Consider the following 23,204-nt stretch of genomic DNA (forward strand, 5'->3'; position numbering starts at 1 on the left):
AGTTGGACACAGCTGTGAAGTCAAAGAATTGCCTCTAAATCATTGCCTCTAAATTATTTGCACAGCAACATGTAATGAATATTACTTGTGTTGTTACTTAATCTCAGCAACTACAATCAGGTGCAATTTCTGCCATCTTAGTTGTAGCTCTACCCTTAAAAAAAAAATCCCTGTGAAAGAATTTATATTAGAATGTGAGTTAAAATGGTGGTGTTTATGGGTCTACTCATGTCTGTTTCTAAAGCAAATTTACCAGTTCAAATTTTGGTACTTTAAACAGGTATTTGTAACATGATTTCTAACACATCTCAAAATATTTATCGCAGCCTAAGCTGAGAACTAGTATGTGGAACATTTGAAACAATTTTGTGAGTTACTATGGCATTTCTTTATACTTATTAGAATCGTGATTTTTATTTGTGATTATATAGATATTTTCTAAAGCTTTCAGTGATTTATGTTAATGTAGGTGCACATACAAGGGTACTTCAAAAAATTTGTGGAGAAATTGAATTAAAAGATAATATGAATTCTTCCATGAACTTTTTGAAGATCTCGCATGTATAAGTATATGTATCTTCTGAATCAAAATGTAAGGGATAGTCATACTGTGGATTTTAGCAAAAAAAAAAAAAAAAAAAATTGAAAAAAACGAATTCATGATTCTCAAGATTAAATTTGTATACCTTTTTGCGTTTTATTTTTTAAAAAACAGCTTGAAATATAATTTACATACTTCGAAAAGTTCATGGGAGGATTCATATTTTCCACGAATTTTTTGAAGTACCCTCATATACAGTTTACCCAATGTGTGTATGATTTTGAGAAACAAATAAATAACCAAGGAATAATTAAAAAAGAGCATTTATGGAGCTATTGCCCAGTTGGAGTAATGGAATTAATCTAAATTAGACAATTTAGAGAATAATTAAACCTCCTTAAAGCTTTTTATTTAGTGTGAAATAATAATGGCCTTCATTTATTGGGCATATTTACAATGCTTGGCCATGGCTGAAGTCATTGTTTTAAGTTCTGTAATGTAATGTGCTCACTCATTTTTTTTCCACACAATAACTCAATAAGGAGATATTTTTATTATTCCACCTAGCAAATAAGGAATTTCAAGCTGAGAAATTTTCAGTAATTTGTCCAAAGTCACATAACAGGCCATTGCTGAGGTTGGGAATTGACTCTGGTTGGCCATTTGATGTCAGAACCACAAATGAATTTAAGGATTTCCTTAACTCTCTCCCCACGTCACTTTACTCACTTTAGGTTTCCTTACCTGTGGGACAGAAGCAGCTGCCCTGTAATTAAGAGGGCAGGTTGGGAGTTGGTAGAAAACTAAAGGTTTAATTACTGCCCAGCCTCTGCCCCATCACTGAACACCCTTGTCAACAAAACAGATAAGAATTCCATTTCTCCTGTAGAGCATGCTATAAAAATTGTCTGATGGCTCTGATATTTAAGAAAAAATAACTTTCTTTGTTTTCTATAAAGACCAATTAGTAAATAATATGCACTTAGATTTACTCGAATATTAGTGACTTCTTTTTAATTACTTCAGCAGAATAACAGTTAAGCGAGGAGGAAATACTTGGCTGTTTATATGATTTCTTTTTTTCCCTCTTATTTTTTTTGTGCTAATGTCTTCTTTTTTCCTTTGTCTTAGATGCTGTCATTTTTTCAGGGAATGTTTACTTTCTATCATCAGGGCCATGAACTTGCCAAAGACTTCAATCACTACAAAATGGAACTACAGATCAACATTCAGAATGTAAGGAAACGAAATCTTTCTGGTATAAAAAGATGCGTGAAATGTATGTGAAAAGCCTTACACTTAGATCAGGCTGAGCTGTTGGTCCTGAGAAACTGAGGCTATGTTGCCACCTTCTGGTCAATTCTTGGTGTAACAGTCTGCAGCTAGTTGAGGCTCAGGAAATTCTGCCATCTGGTGGCTTTTCTCGTACTTTCTGGGGCATTTCTAAGGATGAGCTTTGTTATATACTGTTAGCTATGTATGAACCAGGTAAAAGAGTGTTCCATTTAGATTTAAGGCATTTAAGTTATAATGAATTAAATTTCTTCTGTGAACTGTAATCTTGATTTTTATTCCCAGGTAGGCTTATTGTTCAAGTGGAATTTCTTCCCTGCATTTTATGAATATTCACTAATGTACTGGTGTTGACAGTTGCTACTGGTCTTCACTAGTTTCCTGTGGAAAGTGTATACTTTTTGTCATGTTTTGGATACAGATATTTAGAAGAACTTTATTAAGCTGTGTACCATCTGTGGTTTTGTTCAGTTGGTGGATGTTTTTCCTCTCAACACCATAGTTGATCTTAGAAATGTCCTCATTGAAAAGCTAGTCAGGGTATGTTTAGCATAATTTGAAGCCTTATAGGAAATCTGGTGTGATAGCTTGGTGACAGACTCACAGGGCATGCTGAAAGATACACAAGTAGACGGATGGGAATCTCTGCGGTGTTTGCTGCCTGCCCTTTAATTTCTTGCAAAATTAGAAGCTGAAGATAAATGTCTTTTGTGTAGATTTTGTTTAGAATTTTTTCTCTTTTTTTAATAGTTCCCTATATTTGAGAATGTAGAGGGCAAAATCTCTTGCTTTTATAATTCATGTGTCAATTTCTATTTTGTAGATTGTTTGGACATTCAGCTGTACTAATTATAAGAGCCACTCAAGAGTGGTTTTTTTTTTTTTTTTTTTTTTGTGATGCTATGGTTCCAAGGTCTGTGAAAAGAGTTATAAAATATGTAGTATGACTATAATGTAACAATTAAAAAGAAAAACCCAAAATGTACATGTACAGATTAATCCTAGTCACCTCAAAATTGTCCCTGTAGGTAGTAGAATATTTAGTCTAATGATATTATTTTTCAGAACACTTTTGCAGACAGCGGAATAGAGTGTTGTAAAAAGAACATTAGATAGTTCAGACGATTAGGTTATAGTCCTGATTCTTTTTGTTTTTTCCTCTACTAACTGGCTATATAACTTGCAGAAATTCACTTTTTCTATCTGGACCTCATCTGTCAAGTGGAGGGTTGGCCTGGATGAGAACCGTCAGGAGGGACTGTGGATATATGATTTGTGGGACCAGTGTAAATGAAAAGACAGGGGCCCTTAATCAAAAGTGATTAAGAATTTCAAGACAGAGACAGCAGAGCATAAACCAAGCAGAGACCTTCTGAGCACAGGTTCCTGTGTGATTGCACAGGCTACACGTTTGTGAAGCCAGTTCTGCCTCGAGCTCTGGGGTGAGGAGTGGGTATACATCACCCCAGAGTCTTCTGGGGGCTTCAGTGAAACTATCTCTGCACAGCTTGCTTATGCATGGAAGTACATTTATAACACTCCTAGGGGGAAGAGGGGATGTAAGTTACCTTACATAAAACAAAATAATTTCAGAGAGATTAAATATTCAGATAGAATGAGCAACACTCAGTTATACAATCTTACATGCAAAACTTGAAGAAGCTGTCATTTGAAATGTTTCAGAAAACAACCTGAGCAATATCCTTAAGAACGTACACACACATTTGATAACAGTATTCATTCGCTGTAGAGAAGTGGGCAAACAGCAATTTACTGAAACAGACTTTTTTCTGTGTTTCTGGAGCTTAAGGATTGCCATCAGTAAATTGCCCTAAATCCTCAGCCTCTTCTCTAGATATTCCTCTCTCCATTTTATTCTGGCTGTTTCTGAGGCACTCGTGCGGCTCTCTCAAGTAGACAAGGCTGTTCTTTCCGCCTCACCTTCAGTCAACACTGAGAACACCTGGTCTAGGTGCTGTCTTTGCTTTTCATTCTTGCTTTTAACTAATTCTCTTTCCTTCAGAAATACCAGTACCTTTGAAACACATGTCACTCATTCCATATCATTCCATCACCATGTATTACCTTGGTGATGCTGTAATTTACTCATTTCTTGGCTATTCTTCTCAATGCCTGATGATGTCAGCTTTTAGTATAATAAGGGGAAAATGCCAGCTATCTAGAACTATATATTCCTGGGAAAAAAAAAGCCCCAGTTATGTGGGTGTTTTTTTTGTGCTATGCATATTGTGTATTTAAGGTTATATAACTCAGATGTTAAAACCAAATCTTATAGTTAACTATCTCTGTGTTACAACATTACAATTTTGGTCAGCTTTTTAGTATTTTATTATAGTAAAAAAATTAAGTAGAAAAACTATTTTATAATCAGAAAAAAAGGTAAAAATGATTTAAAAGTGAAAACAACCTATTTTTCTCCATCCAGTTACATCTATTCTATTGTAAAAATGGCTAGACTTTTTTTTTGAGAGATTCAGTCTTCTTCAATTTTCTATAATCTAGGGTAATAAATGGAAAGCAAGAAAGTAGCAAGATGCTTTTAAAAGTAGGATTTTCCATAAGCATGAAAATGGCATCAAAATTAAAGGATATTTTACAAAACTAATTTAGAACTTTTGTGATCTCTATCCCGAGAAGAATTTGGGGAAAGGGAGATTAGAATTATTCCTGGAAGCAAATAAAACGTGAGAAATTTTAGGATTTGTAAAGAATCCCTAGAAGATACTAAGAAAGGTTAAGAAGTATTTAAGAATTTGGACAAATGTTTTTGTTATAGTGTTGTGAGGAAAGTAGAATAATAAAGCAATAAATTACTGTTTTTAAAGAAGAGATTGGAAGTGATCACATTAAAATATGACAGTAGTTTTTTCTGAAGGGTGGGTTTATGGTTACATTTTATCATGTTTATACCTTTTCCTTTTGCCCCCCAAAATAGGACCATTTGTATCCTCTGTTTAAAAAAAATATGGATTAGTTTATATAATTTGAAAAAAAATTTATTTTATTTATTTTTATTTATTTATTTTTTTTAGGCTGCTCTATTTTTTTTTTTTTAATTTTATTATGTCGATATACATTGTGGCTGATTATTGCTCCCCATCACCAAAACCTCCCTCCCCCTCCCCCCCAACAATGTCCTTTCTGTTTGCTTGTCGTATCAACTTCAAATAATTGTGGTTGTTATATCTTCCCCCCCTTTTTCTTTTGTGTGTGTGTGTGTGTGTGTGTGTGTGTGTGTGTGTGTGTGAATTATATACTAATTTTTAGCTCCCACCAATAAGTGAGAACATGTGGTATTTCTCTCTCTGTGCCTGACTTGTTTCACTTAATATAATTCTCTCAAGGTCCATCCATGTTGTTGCAAATGGCAGTATTTCATTCGTTTTTATAGCTGAGTAGTATTCCATTGTGTAGATGTACCACATTTTCTGTATCCACTCATCTGATGATGGACATTTGGGCTGGTTCCAACTCTTGGCTATTGTAAAGAGTGCTGCGATGAACATTGGGGAACAGGTATACCTTCGACTTGATGATTTCCATTCCTCTGGGTATATTCCCAACAGTGGGATAGCTGGGTCGTATGGTAGATCTATCTGCAATTGTTTGAGGAATCTCCATACCATTTTCCATAGAGGCTGCACCATTTTGCAGTCCCACCAACAATGTATGAGAGTTCCTTTTTCTCCGCAACCTCGACAGCATTTATCGTTCATAGTCTTTTGGATTTTAGCCATCCTAACTGGGGTTAGATGGTATCTCAGTGTGGTTTTGATTAGCGTTTCCCGGATGCTGAGTGATGTTGAGCATTTTTTCATATGTCTGTTGGCCATTTGTATATCTTCCTTAGAGAAATGCCTACTTAGCTCTTTTGCCCATTTTTTAATTGGGTTGCTTGTTTTCTTCTTGTAAAGTTGTTTGAGTTCCTTATATATTCTGGATATTAATCCTTTGTCAGATGTATATTTTGCAAATATTTTCTCCCACTCTGTTGGTTGTCTTTTAACTCTGTTAATTGTTTCTTTTGCTGTGCAGAAGCTTTTTAGTTTGATATAATCCCATTTGTTTATTTTTCCTTTGGTTGCCCATGCTTTTGGGGTCGTATTCATGAAGTCTGTGCCCAGTCCTATTTCCTGAAGTGTTTCTCCTATGTTTTCTTTAAGAAGTTTTATTGTTTCAGGGTGTATATTTAAATCCTTAATCCATTTTGAGTTGATTTTAGTATACGGTGAGAGGTATGGATCTAGTTTCATTCTCCTGCATATGGATATCCGGTTATCCCAGCACCATTTGCTGAAGAGGCAGTCCCTTCCCCAGTGAATAGGCTTGGTGCCTTTGTCAAAGATCAGATGGCAGTAAGTGTGTGGGTTGATTTCTGGATTCTCTATTCTATTCCATTGGTCAGTGTGTCTGTTTTTATGCCAGTACCATACTGTTTTGGTTATTATAGCTTTATAGTATAGCTTAAAGTCAGGTAGTGTTATGCCTCCAGCTTTATTTTTTTTGCTCAGCATTGCTTTGGCTATGCGTGGTCTTTTATTGTTCCATATAAATGACTGCATAGTTTTTTCCATTTCTGAGAAAAATGTCTTTGGAATTTTGATGGGGATTGCATTGAATTTGTATATCACTTTGGGTAGTATGGACATTTTCACTATGTTGATTCTTCCAATCCAAGAGCATGGGATATCTTTCCATCTTCTTGTATCCTCTCATTTCTCTCAGCAGTGGTTTGTAGTTCTCATTATAGAGATTTTTCACGTCCTTGGTTAATTCAATTCCTAAGTATTTTATTTTTTTGGTGGCTATTGTAAATGGGCAGGCTTTCTTGATTTCTTGTTCTGCATGTTCACTATTGGAGAAAAGAAATGCTACTGATTTTTGTGTGTTGATTTTGTATCCTGCTACTTAGTTCCTGTTCTTAAAGGAAAAGCTTTCAGCTTTTCCCCATTCAGGATGATATTGGCAGTGCATTTGTCATATATGGCTTTAATTATGTTGAGATACTTTCCATCTATACCTAACTTATAGAGGGTCTTTGTCATGAATGAGTGCCGAACTTTATCAAATGCTTTTTCAGCATCTATAGAGATGATCATATGGTCCTTGTGTTTGAGTTTATTAATATGGTGTATCACATTTATTGATTTGCGTATGTTGAAGCAACCTTGCATCCCTGGGATGAATCCCACTTGATCGTGGTGAATAATTTTACGTATGTGTTGCTGTATTCTGTTTGCTAGTATTTTAGTGAGGATTTTTGCATCTGTATTCATCAAGGATATCGGCCTGTAGTTTTCTTTTTTGGTTATGTCTTTACCTGGTTTTGGTATCAGGATGATGCTTGCTTCATAGAATGAGTTTGGGAGATTTGCGTCCGTTTCAGTCTTTTGGAATAGTTTGTAAAGAATCGGTGTCAATTCCTCTTTGAATGTTTGGTAAAATTCTGCTGTGAATCCATCTGGTCCTGGGCTTTTCTTTGTTGGGAGCCTTCTGATAACAGCTTCAATCTCCTTTATTGTTATTGGTCTGTTCAAATTTTCTACGTCTTCATGGTTCAGTTTTGGGAGCTTGTGTGTGTCCAGAAATTTATCCATTTCCTCCAGATTTTCAAATTTGTTGGCGTATAGTTGTTTATAGTAGTCTCGAATGATTCCTTGTATTTCAGATGAATCAGTTGTAATATCGCCTTTTTCATTTCTAATTTTTGTTATTTGAGTCTTCTCTCTTTTTTGTTAGGCATGCTAATGGTTTGTCAATTTTATTTATCTTTTCAAAAAACCAACTTTTTGATTCATTGATCTTTTGAATTGTTTTTTTGGGTTTCAATTTCATTCAGTTCTGCTCTGATCTTAATGATTTCTTTCCGTCTGCTAACTTTAGGTTTGGATCGTTCTTGTTTTTCTAGTTCTTTAAGGTGAAGTGTTAGGTTGTTCACTTGCCATCTTTCCATTCTTCTTAAGTGAGCATTTAATGCAATAAATTTCCCCCTTAATACTTCTTTTGCAGTATCCCACAGGTTTTGGTATGATGTATCATTATTTTCAATAAATTTTTTGATTTCCTGCTTGATTTCTTCTTGGACCCATATGTCATTAAGTAGAATGCTGTTTAAGTTCCATGTGTTTGTATGGTTTCCAGAGTTTTGTTTGTTATTCATTTCTAGTTTTAATCCATTGTGGTCTGAGAAAATACATGGGATAATTCCAGTTTTTTTGAATTTATTGAGACTTGATTTGTGACCCAATATGTGATCTATCCTGGAGAATGTTCCATGTGCTGATGAGAAGAATGAATATTCTGAGGTTGTTGGACGGAATGTTCTGTAGATATCTGCCAATTCCAATTGGTCTAGAGTCTTGTTTAGATCTTGTGTTTCTCTACTGATTTTTTGCCTAGATGATCTGTCTAATACTGACAGTGGGGTGTTCAGGTCCCCTGCTATTATGGTATTAGTGTCTATTTCCTTCTTTAGGTCTAATAGAGTTTGTTTTATAAATCTGGCTGCTCCAACATGGGTGCGTACATATTTATGATTGTTATGTCTTCTTGATGGATCAGTCCTTTTATCATTAAGTAGTGTCCCTCATTGTCTCTTTTTATGGTTTTTAGTTTAAAGTCTATTTTGTCAGATATAAGAATAGCTAGTCCAGCTCGTTTTTCTTTTCAGTTTGCATGGTAAATCTTTTTCCATCCTTTCACTCTTAGTCTGTGTGAATCTTTATGGGTGAGGTGGGTCTCTTGTAGGCAGCATATAGTTAGGTCCTCCTTTTTGATCCAGTCAGCCAGTCTGTGTCTTTTGATTGGGGAATTTAAGCCTTTTACATTAAGAGTTGTTATTGAAAGGTGTTGATTTATTCGTAGCATTTTTTTGATTGTTGTTTGGTTGTCTTAGGTGTCTTTTGTTCCTTGCTTTCTGATTTACTGTTTGGTTTCTATGTTTGTTGGTTCCTTAGGTTGTAGATAGCGTTTTTGTTTGCATGTTTTCTCTTCGTGAATGCCATTTTTATTATACTAGTGGGTTTTGATTTTTCTTGGGTTTTTATGGCAATGGTAGTTATTTTTCAGGAACCAAACCCAGTACTCCCTTGAGGATTTCTTGTAAGGGCGGTCGTGTGGTAGTGAACTCCCGCAGTTTTTATTTGTCTGAGAAATATACTATTTGCCCTTCATTTCGGAAGGATAGCCTTGCAGGGTAAAGTATTCTTGGCTGGCAATCTTTGTCTTTTAGTATTTTGAATATATCATCCCATTCCTTTCTAGCTTTTAGGGTTTGTGATGAAAAGTCTGATGTTAGCCTGATTGGGGCTCCCTTATAGGTGATTTGACGTTTCTCTCCTGCAGCTTTTAAGATTCTCACTTTGTCTCTGAGTTTTGCCAATTTGACTATGACATGTCTTGGAGAAGGCCTTTTTGGGTTGAATACGTTTGGAGATCGTTGAGCTTCCTGGATCTGAAGATCTGTGACTTTTCCTATACCTGGGAAGTTTTCTGCCACTATTTTGTTGAATATGTTTTCAATGGAATCTCCATTTTCCTCCCCTTCTGGAATACCTATGACTCTAATATTTGAGCGCTTAAGGTTGTCTGATATCTCTCTCAGATTTTCTTCCATGTCCTTGATTCTTTTTTCTTTCTTTTTGTCTGCTTGTGTTATTTCAAACAGCCCATCTTCAAGTTCAGAGGTTTTCTCTTCAACTTCGACAAGCCTGCTGGTTAAACTCTCTGTTGTGTTTTTTATTTCGCTGAATAACTTCTTCAGTTCAGCAAGTTCTGCTACATTTTTTTTTCAGGACATCGATTTCCTTGTACATTTCCTCTTTCAGGTCGTGTATACTTTTCCTCATTTCATCATGATGTCTAGCTGAGTTTTCTTGTATCTCATTCAGTTTCCTTAGAATTATCACTCGAAATTCCTTGTCAGTCATTTCAAGGGCTTCTTGTTCTATAGGATCTAGAGTTTGAGATTTATTAACTTTTGGTGGTGTACTTTCTTGATGTTTTGTATTTCTGGTATCTTTTTTTTTGATGTTTATTCATTGTGGCAGGGGGTTTCACAGTCCACCGGTTTGAGACTCTTGACTAACTAAGATGTTGCTGTGGTTGCCAATTTGGTGTGCCTACCTCCGTGACTGCTCAGTTGGCCTTTAGTGCCTTGTTTGTATGGTTGCCTCGGGTCTTGGGCCTCTCCGGGGAGCCACCTTTCTGGTCAGCTTGGACTCTGCTGGGCTGGTGGATCATGTACCACAGGGTGTGTGATCTCTGTTGAGCTTTCACTTCCTGTGCAGGACTTCTCCGTGTTCTGTGTGCTCTGGCCCAGGCTGTTGGATTGTGCAGTGGCGACCCCACTGGGTGTGTGGTTTCTGTCGAGTCTCTGCCTCCCTGGCCGCACGTCTCCCCTCTCTGTGCACACTGGCGTGGGCTGAGACGTGTCTTCTGCAACCCTCGTCTATCAGCTGGGCCTTCAAGACCCTGCTCGGCACCACCTCACCCAGGAAGTCTACCAGGTTTCTGGTAGGCACAGACGACCGGTCACTCTGGGTGCCTTTGTAGCACTGTGTAGATCTTTCTCGGGACTTATCACCTTCCTCCTGGTATCGCAGTTATTTGTGTACTTGTTTTATCTCCCATACCAGAGCGTGAACACCTCGGGGGAGGAGCCCGCAGCACACGGTTCACCTTTGTATCCACCCGGCCCGGACGAGTCTAGTGCCCGCCCGCAGACAGCTCTCCGGCAGGTTCACACCGACTTGGGAACTCTCCTACCACACTATTCCCAACCAGAAATTGGTTAGGCGTTTTTCTGTACTGGTGGCCGCAGAGATGGTATCTGCCTCCCAGTAACAGGAAGTTTACCAGGTGCCGGAGTCCAGGGTGTGGTGGAGTGACAGTCAGCCCCGCCCGTACTTCCTTGCCCTCCCGACACTGGCCGGGGACGCCCCACGCCACCAGCCCCACCAGAGAACCGCGGAGGGAGTGGGAGGGGAGGCCGGCCTGCTGGTCCCGGGGAGCCCCGCGCCGGGGCAAGCAAGTGGGAAGGCTCAGTGAGGAGCTGAGCCGGGCCGGAGCTGCCACCCCCTGAGAACATGGAGGCAGCCCCGGGGCAGTGAGTTTCCCGGTGATGCAGGTGGAAACCGGGTGGGCATCAGCCCCCCGAGCAGGGCCGGGCCAGGGGTTACTCACAGGGCTGTGCCAGGTCGGGCGCTCACTCTCTGCCTCTGGTTTGTCGCCTTCCCCGTTCTCAGTTCCCGCCGCCTCGGGCTGCTTGCTCGGTCCCGCGCCGCGGCTCGGGCGCTCCCAGGAATCTTCTTTTATGCCGGTCTGAAACCTCGAATCGTGAATAGGGCAGCTGGCCACCTTCAGTGCAGCCCTGGCCTCCGGGATCCTGGCTGCATCCACAGCAGCCCTGGTGCCATGTTCCCTGTTTAGAGACTCGCTTTTGTAGGTATGAAACAGTTCTTTTCCTGTTCCATACCTCAAAGCTGTTGCCTGTAAATGAGGCAGCCTCTCCTGCTGAGGGCAAAGTGGCTGTCAGCCCCCACGACCAGCCACCAGCAGCGGTCCTCCCTTAAGAGATGGCAAGAGGAAGGTCCACAAGTTTCCCGGCTGCCTGAGGCCCAGTGGCCGCCTTTTCCACCTCAGCTACTCCGCGCCAACCGCCGCAGCCACCGCCATCTTGAAACCGAAAAAAAATTTAAAAAGATACTTTCTGCTCCAATCAAATTTAAATTAATAAAATGTTAGCTTGATATTAGCTTGATGATTTTTTTTTTTTTTTTTGGCAGCTGGCCGATACAGTATTTTGTACCCTTGATCTTGGTGTTACAACACCATGCTCTAAAAGATTCCGTTAGGTCCTTTATTAGGAAATAATTATTGTGACTTTTTAGCAACTAAATTGTGATAAAATAATAAAAGTAATGCTCCCTGATTAATTTTGTTACCACATGCCAGTCACGGCCTTAAGTTTACTTGGAGTATACACACTAGTCTTCCTAAAAGTCCTATGATGTAGATTTTTTTATTCCTGTTTTACAGATGAGGAAAATGTGGCATAGCCAAATCACTTCCTGAAGTCATACTGCTTTGAGGGCAGGGCCAGCAATGGAACTGGGGTGGACCCACTCCAGGGCTGAAGGTGGTTAGTTTCAGATTTAGTGTTGGGGTAGGAGATGGGTACACATGGTATGTCTGGGATCAGTAAGTACAGGACTTGGGGGACATCCTGATATGGCTATTTGATTTTCCTGGACCTTAACAATTTGTAGGTGAGTCCCATTAATTGCTAGAATTCAGATTTAGGCACTGATAGTAAACCTCACCTCACTTCCACCTCTCACCACTTCTAATCTTTTCCATCCACTACCCCCACCTCCCATGGAAGGTGTTTCCCAGGTGTTTAGATCTGATCTGCTACTCACCTGGGATCTTCCAGACACTGCTCCTTATTCTGCCACCTCCGTGTGTGTAGGGCACTTGAGGGGGTGATAATGAGATTGGAGCAAGGAGTGTAGGTGGGTGGATGGGGCTGTACTCCTCCTTTTCTGTCATGTTATTTTAGAAGGTTGCTAAAGCAGGCCTGCATGGGCCCACTTCTGATGTTTCATAGTCATTTCATGAAACCCTATTCATATCTTTTTTCTTTTCTTTTAACTGCTCAATATACATTATGGTTGATTTTCGTGTCCCTTTACCCATTCCTCTTTCCCCTCTCTCTCCCCTCGCCCCCGCTACATCATATCTGTTCAATTGTCTTAACAAGTTCAAGGGATTGTTGTGTTTTCTTCCCCCCGGCCTTTGTTTGTATATTTATTTATTTACTTATTTTTAGCTCCCACAAATAAGTGAGAACATGTGCTCTTTCTCTTTCTGTGCCTGACTTGTTTCACTTAATATAATTTTCTCTAAGTCCATCCATGTTGTTGTGAATTGTAGTATTTCATTCTTTTTTATAGCAGAGTAGTATTCCATTGTGTAGATATACCACAGTTTCCTTATCCACTTATATGATGATGGACATTTGGGTTGGTTCCAACTCTTGGCTATTGCGAATAGTACTGCAATAAGTATGGGAGTACATTTATCCCTTTGGCATGATGATTTCCATTCCTCTGGGTATATTCCCAGCAGCGGAATAGCTGGGTCATATGGTAGATCCATCTGTAATTGTTTGAGGAACCTCCATACCATTTTCCATAAAGGCTGCACCATTTTGCAGTCTCACCAACAGTGTATGAGAGTTCCTTTTCTCTGCAACCTTGCCAGTATTTATCATTTTCAGTCTTTTGCATATCAGCCGTCCTAATTGGAATGAGATGGTATCTAAAAGTGGTTTTGATTTGCATTTCCTGAATGCTGAGTGATGTTGAGCAGTTTTCATGTGTCTGGCCATTCTTCCTTTGAGAAATGCCTATTCATCTCCTTTGCCCATTTTTAATTGGGTTACTTGTTTTTTTGCTGTAAAGTTGTTTGAGTTCCTTGTATATTCTGGATATTAATCCATTGTCAAATGTATATTTTGCAAATATTTTCTCCCACTCTATTGGTTGTCTTTTCACTCTGTGATTGTTTCTTTTGCTGTGCAGAAGCTTTTTACTTTGATATAATCCCATTTGTTTATTTTTCCTTTGGTTGCCTCTGTTTCTGTACCCACTCCTACTTCCTGGGGTATTTACCCTATGTTTTCTTTAAGGAGTTTTATTGTTTCAGGATGTATATTTAATTCTTTAATCCATTTTGATTTGATTTTGGTATAAGGTGAGAGGTGTGAGTCTAGTTTCATTCTCTTACATATGAATATCAATATCCAGTTTTCCCAGCACCATATGCTGAAGAGGCAGTCTTTTTCCCAGCGTGTAGACTTGGTGTCTTTGTCAAAGATCAGATGGCTGTAAGTGTATGGATTGATTTCTGGGTTCTCTATTCTATTCCACTGATATGTTTGTCTGTTTTTATGACAGTACCATGCTTTTTGGTTATTATAGCTTTGTAGTATTGTTTAAAGGCAGGCAGTGTTATGCATTCAGCTTTATTTTTTTTTGTTCAGGATTTCTTTGGCTATGCGTGATCTTTTGTTATTCCATATTAATGTCTGGACAGTTCTTTCCATTTATGAGAAAAATGTCATTGGAATTTTGATGGAGATGGCATTGAATCTGTAGATCACTTTGGGTAAGATGGACATTTTCACAATGTTAATTCTTTCAATCCAAGAGCCTGGGATATCTTTCCATCTTCTTGTGTCCTCTTTAATTTCTCTCAACAGTGGTTTGTAGTTCTCTTCGTAGAGATTTTTAACATACTTGGTTAACTTTATTCCTAAGTATTTTATTTTTTGGTGACTATTGTAAATGGGCTAGCTTTCTTGATTTCTTTTTCTGCATGTTCACTGTTGGAGTATAGAAATGCTACTGATTTTTGTGTGTTGATTTTGTATCCTGCAACTTTGCTGAAATCATTTATCAACTCTAAGAGTTTTTTTGTAGAGGCTTTAGGCTGTTCAATATATAGGATCATATCATCTGCAAACAGGGACAGTTGGTGCATCGAGAGTGGAAAAGATTAAGTCAAACTCTTCATATATATTTCAAAAATTTTATTGGTTATGCATTTTCATGTGGGTACAAAGCTGACTGTTACCACTTATGCCCAAGATGTGTTGGCTAGATCAATACTATCAGCATACTCATTACCTCAAATTGTGATTATTTGCCATGTCTCCCACCCAGTTAATCCCTGATATTCTCCCTCCCCCAATCCAGTCCTCAGCTTAAGGTGTGCTGTCTCCCTCTGCAAGTCCAACACACCACTGTGGTTTTTCTTTCCTTCCTTCTTTCTCTGTCAGCTCCCATTTATGAGTGAGGACATGTGGTATTTTTCCCTCTGTGCCTGGCTTATTTCACTGAACATAATTTTCTCTAAGCTCACCCATGATGTTGTGAATGGCAGAATTTCATTCTTTTTTTTACAGCTGAGTAGTGTTGCATGGTTTGTATATACCATGTTTTCCTTATCCAGTCATCTGTTGATGAACATTTAGGTTGGCTCCCAATCTTGGCTATTGTAGATAGAGCTGTGGTAAACATGGGAGGGCAGGTTTCCCGTCGACATGATGACTTCCATTTCTTTGAGTATATACCTAGAAGTGGGATTGCTGGATGGTATGGTAGATCTATCTGTAGTTGTCTGAGAAATCTCCATATGGTTTCCATTGTACTAATTTACAGTCCTATCAAGTGTAGGAGCATTCCCTTCTCTCCACATCCTCGCCAGCATTTGTTATTTTCTGTCTTTTTGATTATATCCAGTCTAACTGGGGTGAGGTGATATCTCAATGTTGTTTTAATTTGCATTTCCCTTATGATTAGCGATGTTGAGCATTTTCTTAAGTGCCTGTTGGCCATTTGTTTGTCTTCCTTAGAAAAATGTCTATTCAGCTCCTTTGTCCATTTTTTAACTGGGTTATTTATTTATTTTTTACACTGTAATTGCTTGAGTTCATTGTATGTTTTTGATATTAAGCCCTTGTCAGATGTATAGTTTGCAAATATTTTCTCTCAATGTGTAGGTTGTCGTTTCACTCTGTTGATTGTTTCCTTTGCTGTGCAGAAGCTTTTTAGTTTGATATAGTTCTATTTGTTTATTTTTTCTTTTGTTGCTTGTGCTTTTGGGCTCTTGTTCATAAAGTTTGTGCCCAGTCCTAGTTCCTGAAGTGTTTCCCATGTATTTTCCCTTAGTGGTTTTACAGTTTCAGGTCTTATACTTAAGTTTTTAATCCATTTTGAGTTGATTTTGATATGGGTTTAGAGGTGCAGGTCTAGTTTCATTATTCTGCATATGGATATATAATTTTCCCAGCACCACTTATTGATGAGGCAGTCTCTTCCCCAATGTATGTTTTTATTGCCTTTGTCAAATATCAATTGGCTGTAGGTCTGTAGGTTGATTTCTGGGTTCTCTATTCTGTTCCACTGGTCTGAGTGTCTATTTTTATTCCAGTACCATGCTGTTTTGGTTACTATAGCTTTCTAGTATAATTTGAAGTTAGGTAGTGTTATGCCTTTGACTTTTTTTTTTTTTTTGCTCAGGATTGCTTTGGCTATACACAGTCTTTTGTTGTTCCATATTGTTAGGATTTTTTTTCTATTTCTGTAAAGAATGTTATTGGTATATTGATTGGGATTGCATTGAATCTGTAGATCACTTTGGGTAATGTGGGCATTTTCACAATGTTAATTCTTCCAATCCAAGAGCATGGAATGTATTTCCATCTTTTTGTGTCCTCTTTAATTTCTTTTCAGTAGAGGTTTGTAGTCCTCATTGTGGAGATCTTTCACCTCTTTGGTTAACTTTATTCCTAGGTATTTTATTCTTTGGTGACTATTGTAAATGGACTTACTTTCTTGATACGTCTTCATATTTTAAATTCTGTCTTCCTCTGCTCCATGAATGAGGTCATGGGGCCAGCATGGGAAAACTTATATGAAGAACGGCAGTCTGTATTTGGCATCACTCTTTGCCCTCTACTTTTAAAGCTTTATTTCTGGGTAAAACAGTGTGAGTGGCTCCTTATTCCTCTTTCTTTTCCCTTTAATATGGTGGCCTAGTCTGAACAGTCATTTTTCCAAACATGCTCCGATGTGTCTGAATTCCAGCTTAGTCCCCAAATGGAATTTCCCTTCTAGCAAATGTGTGGGATAAATAAAAGATTTAATTTATAAGGCTGACATTAAGGCTGGTTGTTTGGAAATGTTTATTTACTGAAGCACGTATGAAAAGGAAGGAAAACAAGGCAGCAATGGTGTTTTATTGGCATTGGACAGTGCTAAGCAGTGACCAAACTCATAAGTTATTGTGAGGACTAAAGAACTGAAGTGTTTTCTGTAGTGCCAGTCACAGTGTAGGTGCTCAAATGTTACCTGTTGTAACATTTACAGTCTAACATTATTATAACTAGAGGATATCTTTATCTGTACCTGAAATTTAGAATCACTAACTGCCAGGTTCTAGCTATTCTAGTGATTTATTGTCAAATTAAAAAAAATGTCATTTTCACTTCAATTCATAATTTACCTAAACTTGGTACATTTAAAAGATAGCTAAAACCCTCCCTTCTTAGTGCAGAGACATAAGTGTCTGAGGAAGTAGTAGTGAGGTCGAGGGGCATTGCGTGGAGCTGTCTGCAGCCGAGAAAGTGGTGATGTGTTTGTATAAGGGAATACATGTGTGTGTGTATTTATACATTTTCTGCTGAGAAGATTTAGAAACAATGACCCCACCTCAGCTATGACCACACTGTGCCCAGATCTTGGTTTTTAAATACTACCCTCTACTAAAAGGAACAGTGGCTCCTTTGGAGAAATGGCTGTTTCCAGGACTGGGACAGGGGAAGTATAAGATGAACCTGGGATACCTTATTGGATCAGAAAGTAAGGAATTGCCAAAAAAAAATTAAGGGGACAGGTCTAAAGACATAGGAACTAGCTTGAAGGGGCTCCTGCTGGTCCAATCTAGGACAGTTTGAGTATTAACATAAATAATGAGAGTATTGGGTACAACTCATTGTGTTAAAAAGCAGTGTGTGTGTGTTGGCAACATCTGCATATGGCATGCACATATACATGTGTATGCATATATGTACATATGTGTATTATACACAAATGAGAAGAGTTGAGGGTTGGGTTTTCAGCAAAATGACAGAGAAAGGGAATAAAATCAGGGTGAAATCAGTGTAAAGATGGGGACAAGAAACCGTAGAGACATGAGAGATGGGAAGAAGAGAGGGAACTGGCTGTCAACAAAGGAATTCTACCCTCTTTGCAGCCTTTTACTTAAAGTACATAAACAAAAAAATTTTTAGCTCTTAGTTTGTGTTTAAAATAAACCTCTGTGGATAGGTTTTTCCTTTTACAGTCTACATTTATCTGATTTCCCATCCACCTAGGGAAAAAATGTACCATTCTAGCATTTCTCTGCACTTAGGACCCTTGGGTAGCCCCTTTTATTGTAGGGAGGAGAGAGGAGAAATTTCAATAATAATTTTCTATCCTGGCTCTTCTACAGTTTCTCATCAGCAGTTTTTCGGAATTAATAAAATTATTTTTGAGTATGGGTGAAAGAAATGTCCAGAAACGGTGGTGCTGACTCATCACAGTTGCCCTGGTAATTTTGTCACTTCACCTCGCAACTGCGTTTTCAGTGGAGCCGTTTGACAGATATTGGTATTCCAAGTCTCCTGGGTTTCAGAAATGTGATTTGTCTCTTGAGATGTGAAAGACATTATTTGTAGGTGAGATTTTCCCCCTTCAGGGAAGAAAGGTCATTTTTAGGCACAAATTACTATGACTTGGAAAAATTGACACTCATATTAATCAGTTTGCAAAGAAGAATTAAGTTTTTTTTTATATTCAAGTCCTTAGGTTGCTAGTATAATAGTAATAACTTCTGTCAGATTGGTTGTTGCAAGGGAAATACTTCCCAGGTAGATCTTTTATGACTTTTTAACAACCAAGAACAACAAACTAAACTATAGTAATAGTATGAGACCTGAAGGCAGGGATTTTTTATGTTGAATAATAGAATTATTAGTGGTGTTAGAAAGTTTCAAAAGTAAATAACCTCTAGTTACCTTGGCTTATTATACTCTTCTGTTAGCTATTTTACCACTGTTTTTTTTCTTTGAACGTGAATCTCAATAAGGAGACAAACTGGAAAGAATGGAGATATTTTGAGAAATTTATAAAAAAAAAAAATCCTACAAATTTAATTATAGTTATCCAGAAACTTTAAAATGTGCATGAAAAAACTCATAGGAGAACTTAAAATTTTTATGTGTTTTTATCTATTTCAGACACGGAATCGATTTGAAGGAACAAGGTCAGAAGTAGAAGAGCTTATGAACAAAATCAGACAGAATCCTAAGGACCACAAACGAGCAAGTCAGTTTACAGCAGAAGGCTACCTGTATGTACAGGAAAAAAGTAAGTGGTCCTCAAACAGTGGCTGAATGGCTGCTTAAAAATCCAAATTATTAAAAATAAAAAATCCAAATTATTTAAAACTCTGCTCTTACTATAATTACCGCGACATTTTCCCACCACTCTCTTTGCCCTTCCTATTCTAGCAGGTGTATTTTGCATTTGTGGGGGGAACATATTCATGCTCCGGAGCATACAGTGAGATTAGAAGAGCTGTGACCACGCTGCTCTATACCGTGCCCTCCAGGAGCTTGCGGTTAAGGGAGCCAGAATTCGGTGAGAGGTGGAGTTACAAAGGTGGTATCTTTTTCCTCCTTTCCCCTCCCCACCGTGCTCTTGACCTACACATGCACACATTCATATAGGCATGCTCTCCTTACCCTCCTCCCCACACCCCTGCTTTGCCTTCGTGCTAAGGTCAAGAAGGACGTGCTTCTTTTCTCCCTTCACACCATTTCTATCCACACCAACCTCAGATAGTTGGCTCTTACCGAAATGATCAGGAAGATTGCAGATGGCCATAAAAAAATTTCTACATGGCATCCTATCTTATTTTACAGGGTTTTTTTGGTATTTTTGTGTCTTAGTGAATGCCACAAATAGGGTGTCCTTATTTTGAAAATTAAAGGACCCAAATCTCTTTCAAACTTTTGACAATTTGGTCTTAATTTGAAAGCAAAGCTCTTAAAGTTGTTGTCTTCAACTGTTGAACCCAATTGCTAGTTAATAGAAAGGATAAGAAAGTAAAATTTTTCTGTATTTATTATTTTTCTCCCTTTCCATCCTTAACTGTAATTCGAGTGCTTTACAATTTTCATTCCATTTGTGAAGTATGACTGATTTATGGGACTTTCAGACTGACCTGCTCAGGAGTAGAGTACTCAGGGAACAGTCACATGGTATCCATGCTTTGAATTGACGTTCATATTACATGCAGTCAGCAGAAGATGGTAGTTTTTCCATTTTCCCTCATTAGATCTTCTCATGAAGAACAGTTACGTGACATGGCAGAGCTCTGAATTTTTCTCACAACTTTATCTTCTTAATCCCAGTTTTTAAAATTGAATTTGAAAGAACTAAATTAAAAGCCAGGATAGAGTCATGAGAATGTTAGAATTCTTCCTATTATATGGCCAAATGAAAATTATAAGAAACTTTAATTTTTAGATGTGTAACTTTTTTTTTTTTTAAAACTTACTGGCTTTGAGAAAAATTGGCTAAAGCTAGACTGGGAAAAAAACAGCAAAAACGGGTGGCAAAATTCTTCTGTCATTTACTGTATGGCAGGCACTGTGCTAAACTCTATACAACTTGTCTTTTTTGATCCATAAAACAACCCTATGAAGTATAAAGTACTGTTATCACCCTATTTATCAATGGGAAAGTGTATGCACTGAGAGGTAAATAATGTTCCCTAGAACACACAACTACTAAATGCTGGAATTGTCAGTCTGAGACTAGAGTCTGTTGGCACCGTCTTGTAAATTGCCTGGAGCTTAGACAGGTGTGAAAGAGCGACATTAGCCTCTATGCCCAGAGCCAGCTGAGTAGGATCAGGTGGGTGTAAGGGTGGTGGCTTAATTAGTGGGAAGACCTTGATATTTGCGGCCAGTGATTCTGACTTGAGGTTTGGCTTTGTTATTTCTCAGGCATTTGGTCAAAGCTAAAGTTTCTTTAGATTAAAAAGACCATAATATACCATCCCCTCTTTGAGGTTTTTTTCTTAGTATTAAATGAAATATCTGTGCAATATTTTTGCAAATCATAGAACACAGTACAAATGGTAGTTATTTATAACACATATACTAGTGGTTCCCAAATTCAGGTCTTTGGAATAATGATTGTCTGAGATGAAATTTATTAAGTCTGGTAATCACTTTCATCTTTTTCCTCCCTCCCAAATAACATAATTAGATTTTCCTAAAGCTAAATGCATTCCTTTTAAATGAGTCATTTTTTTCCCTCCTGAGTTTGTCCTTTTGATTTTCAGTTATACAAGGTTTATTTGTTTGTATATGAAATTATGGTGGTGATAGATGTTAATTACTTTGTTAAAAAAAAAAAAGTCTTGGTAAAGAAAAATTGTCATACTCTGGGTCTAACCTTTAACTTGTTCGAATTGGACTTTTACTGGTAGGTGAAATTCAGATGAAGAACTGTGACTTAGCATGTGCTGACAAGAGCTTCTGAGAATGTTCTGGTACATATATGGACAGCTCATCCCTATTGAGTCTTACATATCTTATTCTCCATACTTGTTTCTAAAGCTTAGCTTTACTGTCATCGTAAGAGCAGCTGCTTACCACAGTGCTATAGATAGTGGACTTAAAAGCAGTAGGTGGATTTTTAGACTAGATGCTGCTTCTTAGCACTGTGATTTTACAATTCTATCATTTTGAGAGACCAGAATTGAATCCAAAATTATCACATATATTGAATGGAACTTGTGAAACCCTTGTGAGTTCTTAATACCTAGAAATATACCAAAAATAGAGCTTACTATTAAGAGATTTGCAAGTATGAGAAAACTGTTGGTTTTTCTAGCAAACTATTTAACAAGCCTGTCTTTAAATCACTTCTTTGTTGCTGAAAATGTCTTAGAATCTTGTCTAAAGTATCTCTGTGGCCTTCTTATTTTCCCTAGTTTTTCCGGTTTATTAGAACCAGGAGTATTGCTGGTTTGTCTCATTGGGCTGTATTAGTTGCTACTTGCTGGTTTTTCCTCTTCAGTAATGTGTTTGGAGCTTTGCATGTCTGCTTATTTCCGAAGGAAAATACAAAATTCTGTTTTTGTTGAAGGGCCTGCTCCATTTGGTTCCAGTTGGGTCAAACACTACTGCATGTATCGGAAAGCAGCCAAGAAGTTCAACATGATCCCATTTGAGCACAGATCTGGGGGGAAACTTGTAAGTATTTGATTCTACATAGAATAGATTTTATTCTATGTGAGATATAGTGTTTATATCTCACGTATATATATGTGAGATATAGTGTTTATATTATGAGATAAAGTGTGTGAGGGTGTCATTTTAATGGGTTCTATTAGTTGTTTATATTTACCAATGATAATTAAATTTTGTTTTTTAGGATTAAATCTTTTTTTTCTCTTTTGTTTCTAAATAAAATAGGCCAGAAAACAGAACAATTCCTTTGTTTTCTGAATTGCATGCACGAATTTTTGCAGTCTGATTTTTTTTTTTAAAGGACAGCGGAATCCTTTTGTATCACTGTTATTGGAAGATAGAGATAAACATCTACAGCAAGCTTTCATGACTCAGCATTTACTCAGGAGATCTGACCTGTACACATATATTCGCAGCCTGAAAACAATATAGAGTGATCTCTAATGAATTTTACTGTTGTTCAGTTAGACTTACAGAGTTCTCACTTAGGTATTCTACATTTACTTAAGTACTCCTCCCAAAGAGATAAACAGCAAAGGAAAGCATGATAATAAGAAATGAGCAAGAAGACCTCAGGAGTTGGCTGTGTAGGAAAGGTGATTTTTATATGCATTTTAAATAGAAGATGCAGCTTAAAATAATTAACGGTCTAGAGACAAAGCTCTTCCCACCAATATTGAATACAATTGGTAATGAAAGCAGGTTAATTCATTGCTGGCTGGGTGGATGGGTGTAGTTTTGCTTAGGTGAATACAGAATTAACCCAAGTTCACTTCTATTTACATATACTTTGCTTCTTCCTGAAAAATATATTTAAAGCAGTTTGTAATAAAAACACATTTATGTAAAAATGAAATAAACGTGGAAAATTGGGGTCAGAGGAGAGGAGGAAGTAAGGATATCACTCCTGAGGGCTGATGGGGTTAAGATCAAGCATCAGGTTTCAGTCTGAGTTTCCTGTCAGAGCTAATTCAAGTCCTAAGACATTTCTGCTTAGTTATATCTTTCTGTTTTAGCCTCCAAATAATAATAAAAAAATGGAATATAACTGTGATATTCTGAATATTTATATACTTGAATGTTTCTTTAATATTATTTAGAGATCCTCATATTCTAGAAAATATTAAAATGTTCCGGAAATGTGTACTCAGACTCCTTATAGTTTTTTATGGAATACATGTATTCCTGCATTGCTTCTGTTTCCTGTCTTCTCCCCTCTTTTTAATGCTCTAAGAGAGAGGATGATTTAATGAAATAAAATGGTACCATATTAAAATGAGTAAGTAAAGATAAATTCAGAGCGATTCGCTTAGGAAACAGAAAAACTGCATGGATCGAGCAGTTCTAGCTTTAGATTATCACAGTACCTGATCTAGGGACCTTAGTGTTCTTTTAGGTCGATCCATATGGAATTGCAATTTTTATAGGCCAAAATGGTCACAGTCTCATATTGATGTATGGTATAACGTT

At 37.6% G+C, this 23,204-nt stretch overlaps 1 protein-coding gene across 2 annotated transcripts in view; it reads left to right on the plus strand.

The window, feature by feature from the left end:
• ARHGAP10 (Rho GTPase activating protein 10) overlaps window positions 1-23,204 on the plus strand; it is a 300,664-nt gene that overhangs the window by 106,847 nt on the left and 170,613 nt on the right. For both annotated transcript variants that reach the window (XM_063107709.1, XM_063107710.1), the window contains exons 7-9: window positions 1,673-1,777; window positions 18,705-18,834; window positions 21,631-21,737. In XM_063107709.1, coding sequence (XP_062963779.1) covers window positions 1,673-1,777; window positions 18,705-18,834; window positions 21,631-21,737 — 342 coding nt within the window. The remainder of the gene's footprint in view (window positions 1-1,672; window positions 1,778-18,704; window positions 18,835-21,630; window positions 21,738-23,204) is intronic.

This window comes from Cynocephalus volans, chromosome 9, assembly GCF_027409185.1.
Source record: "Cynocephalus volans isolate mCynVol1 chromosome 9, mCynVol1.pri, whole genome shotgun sequence".
Classification (NCBI taxonomy): domain Eukaryota; kingdom Metazoa; phylum Chordata; class Mammalia; order Dermoptera; family Cynocephalidae; genus Cynocephalus; species Cynocephalus volans.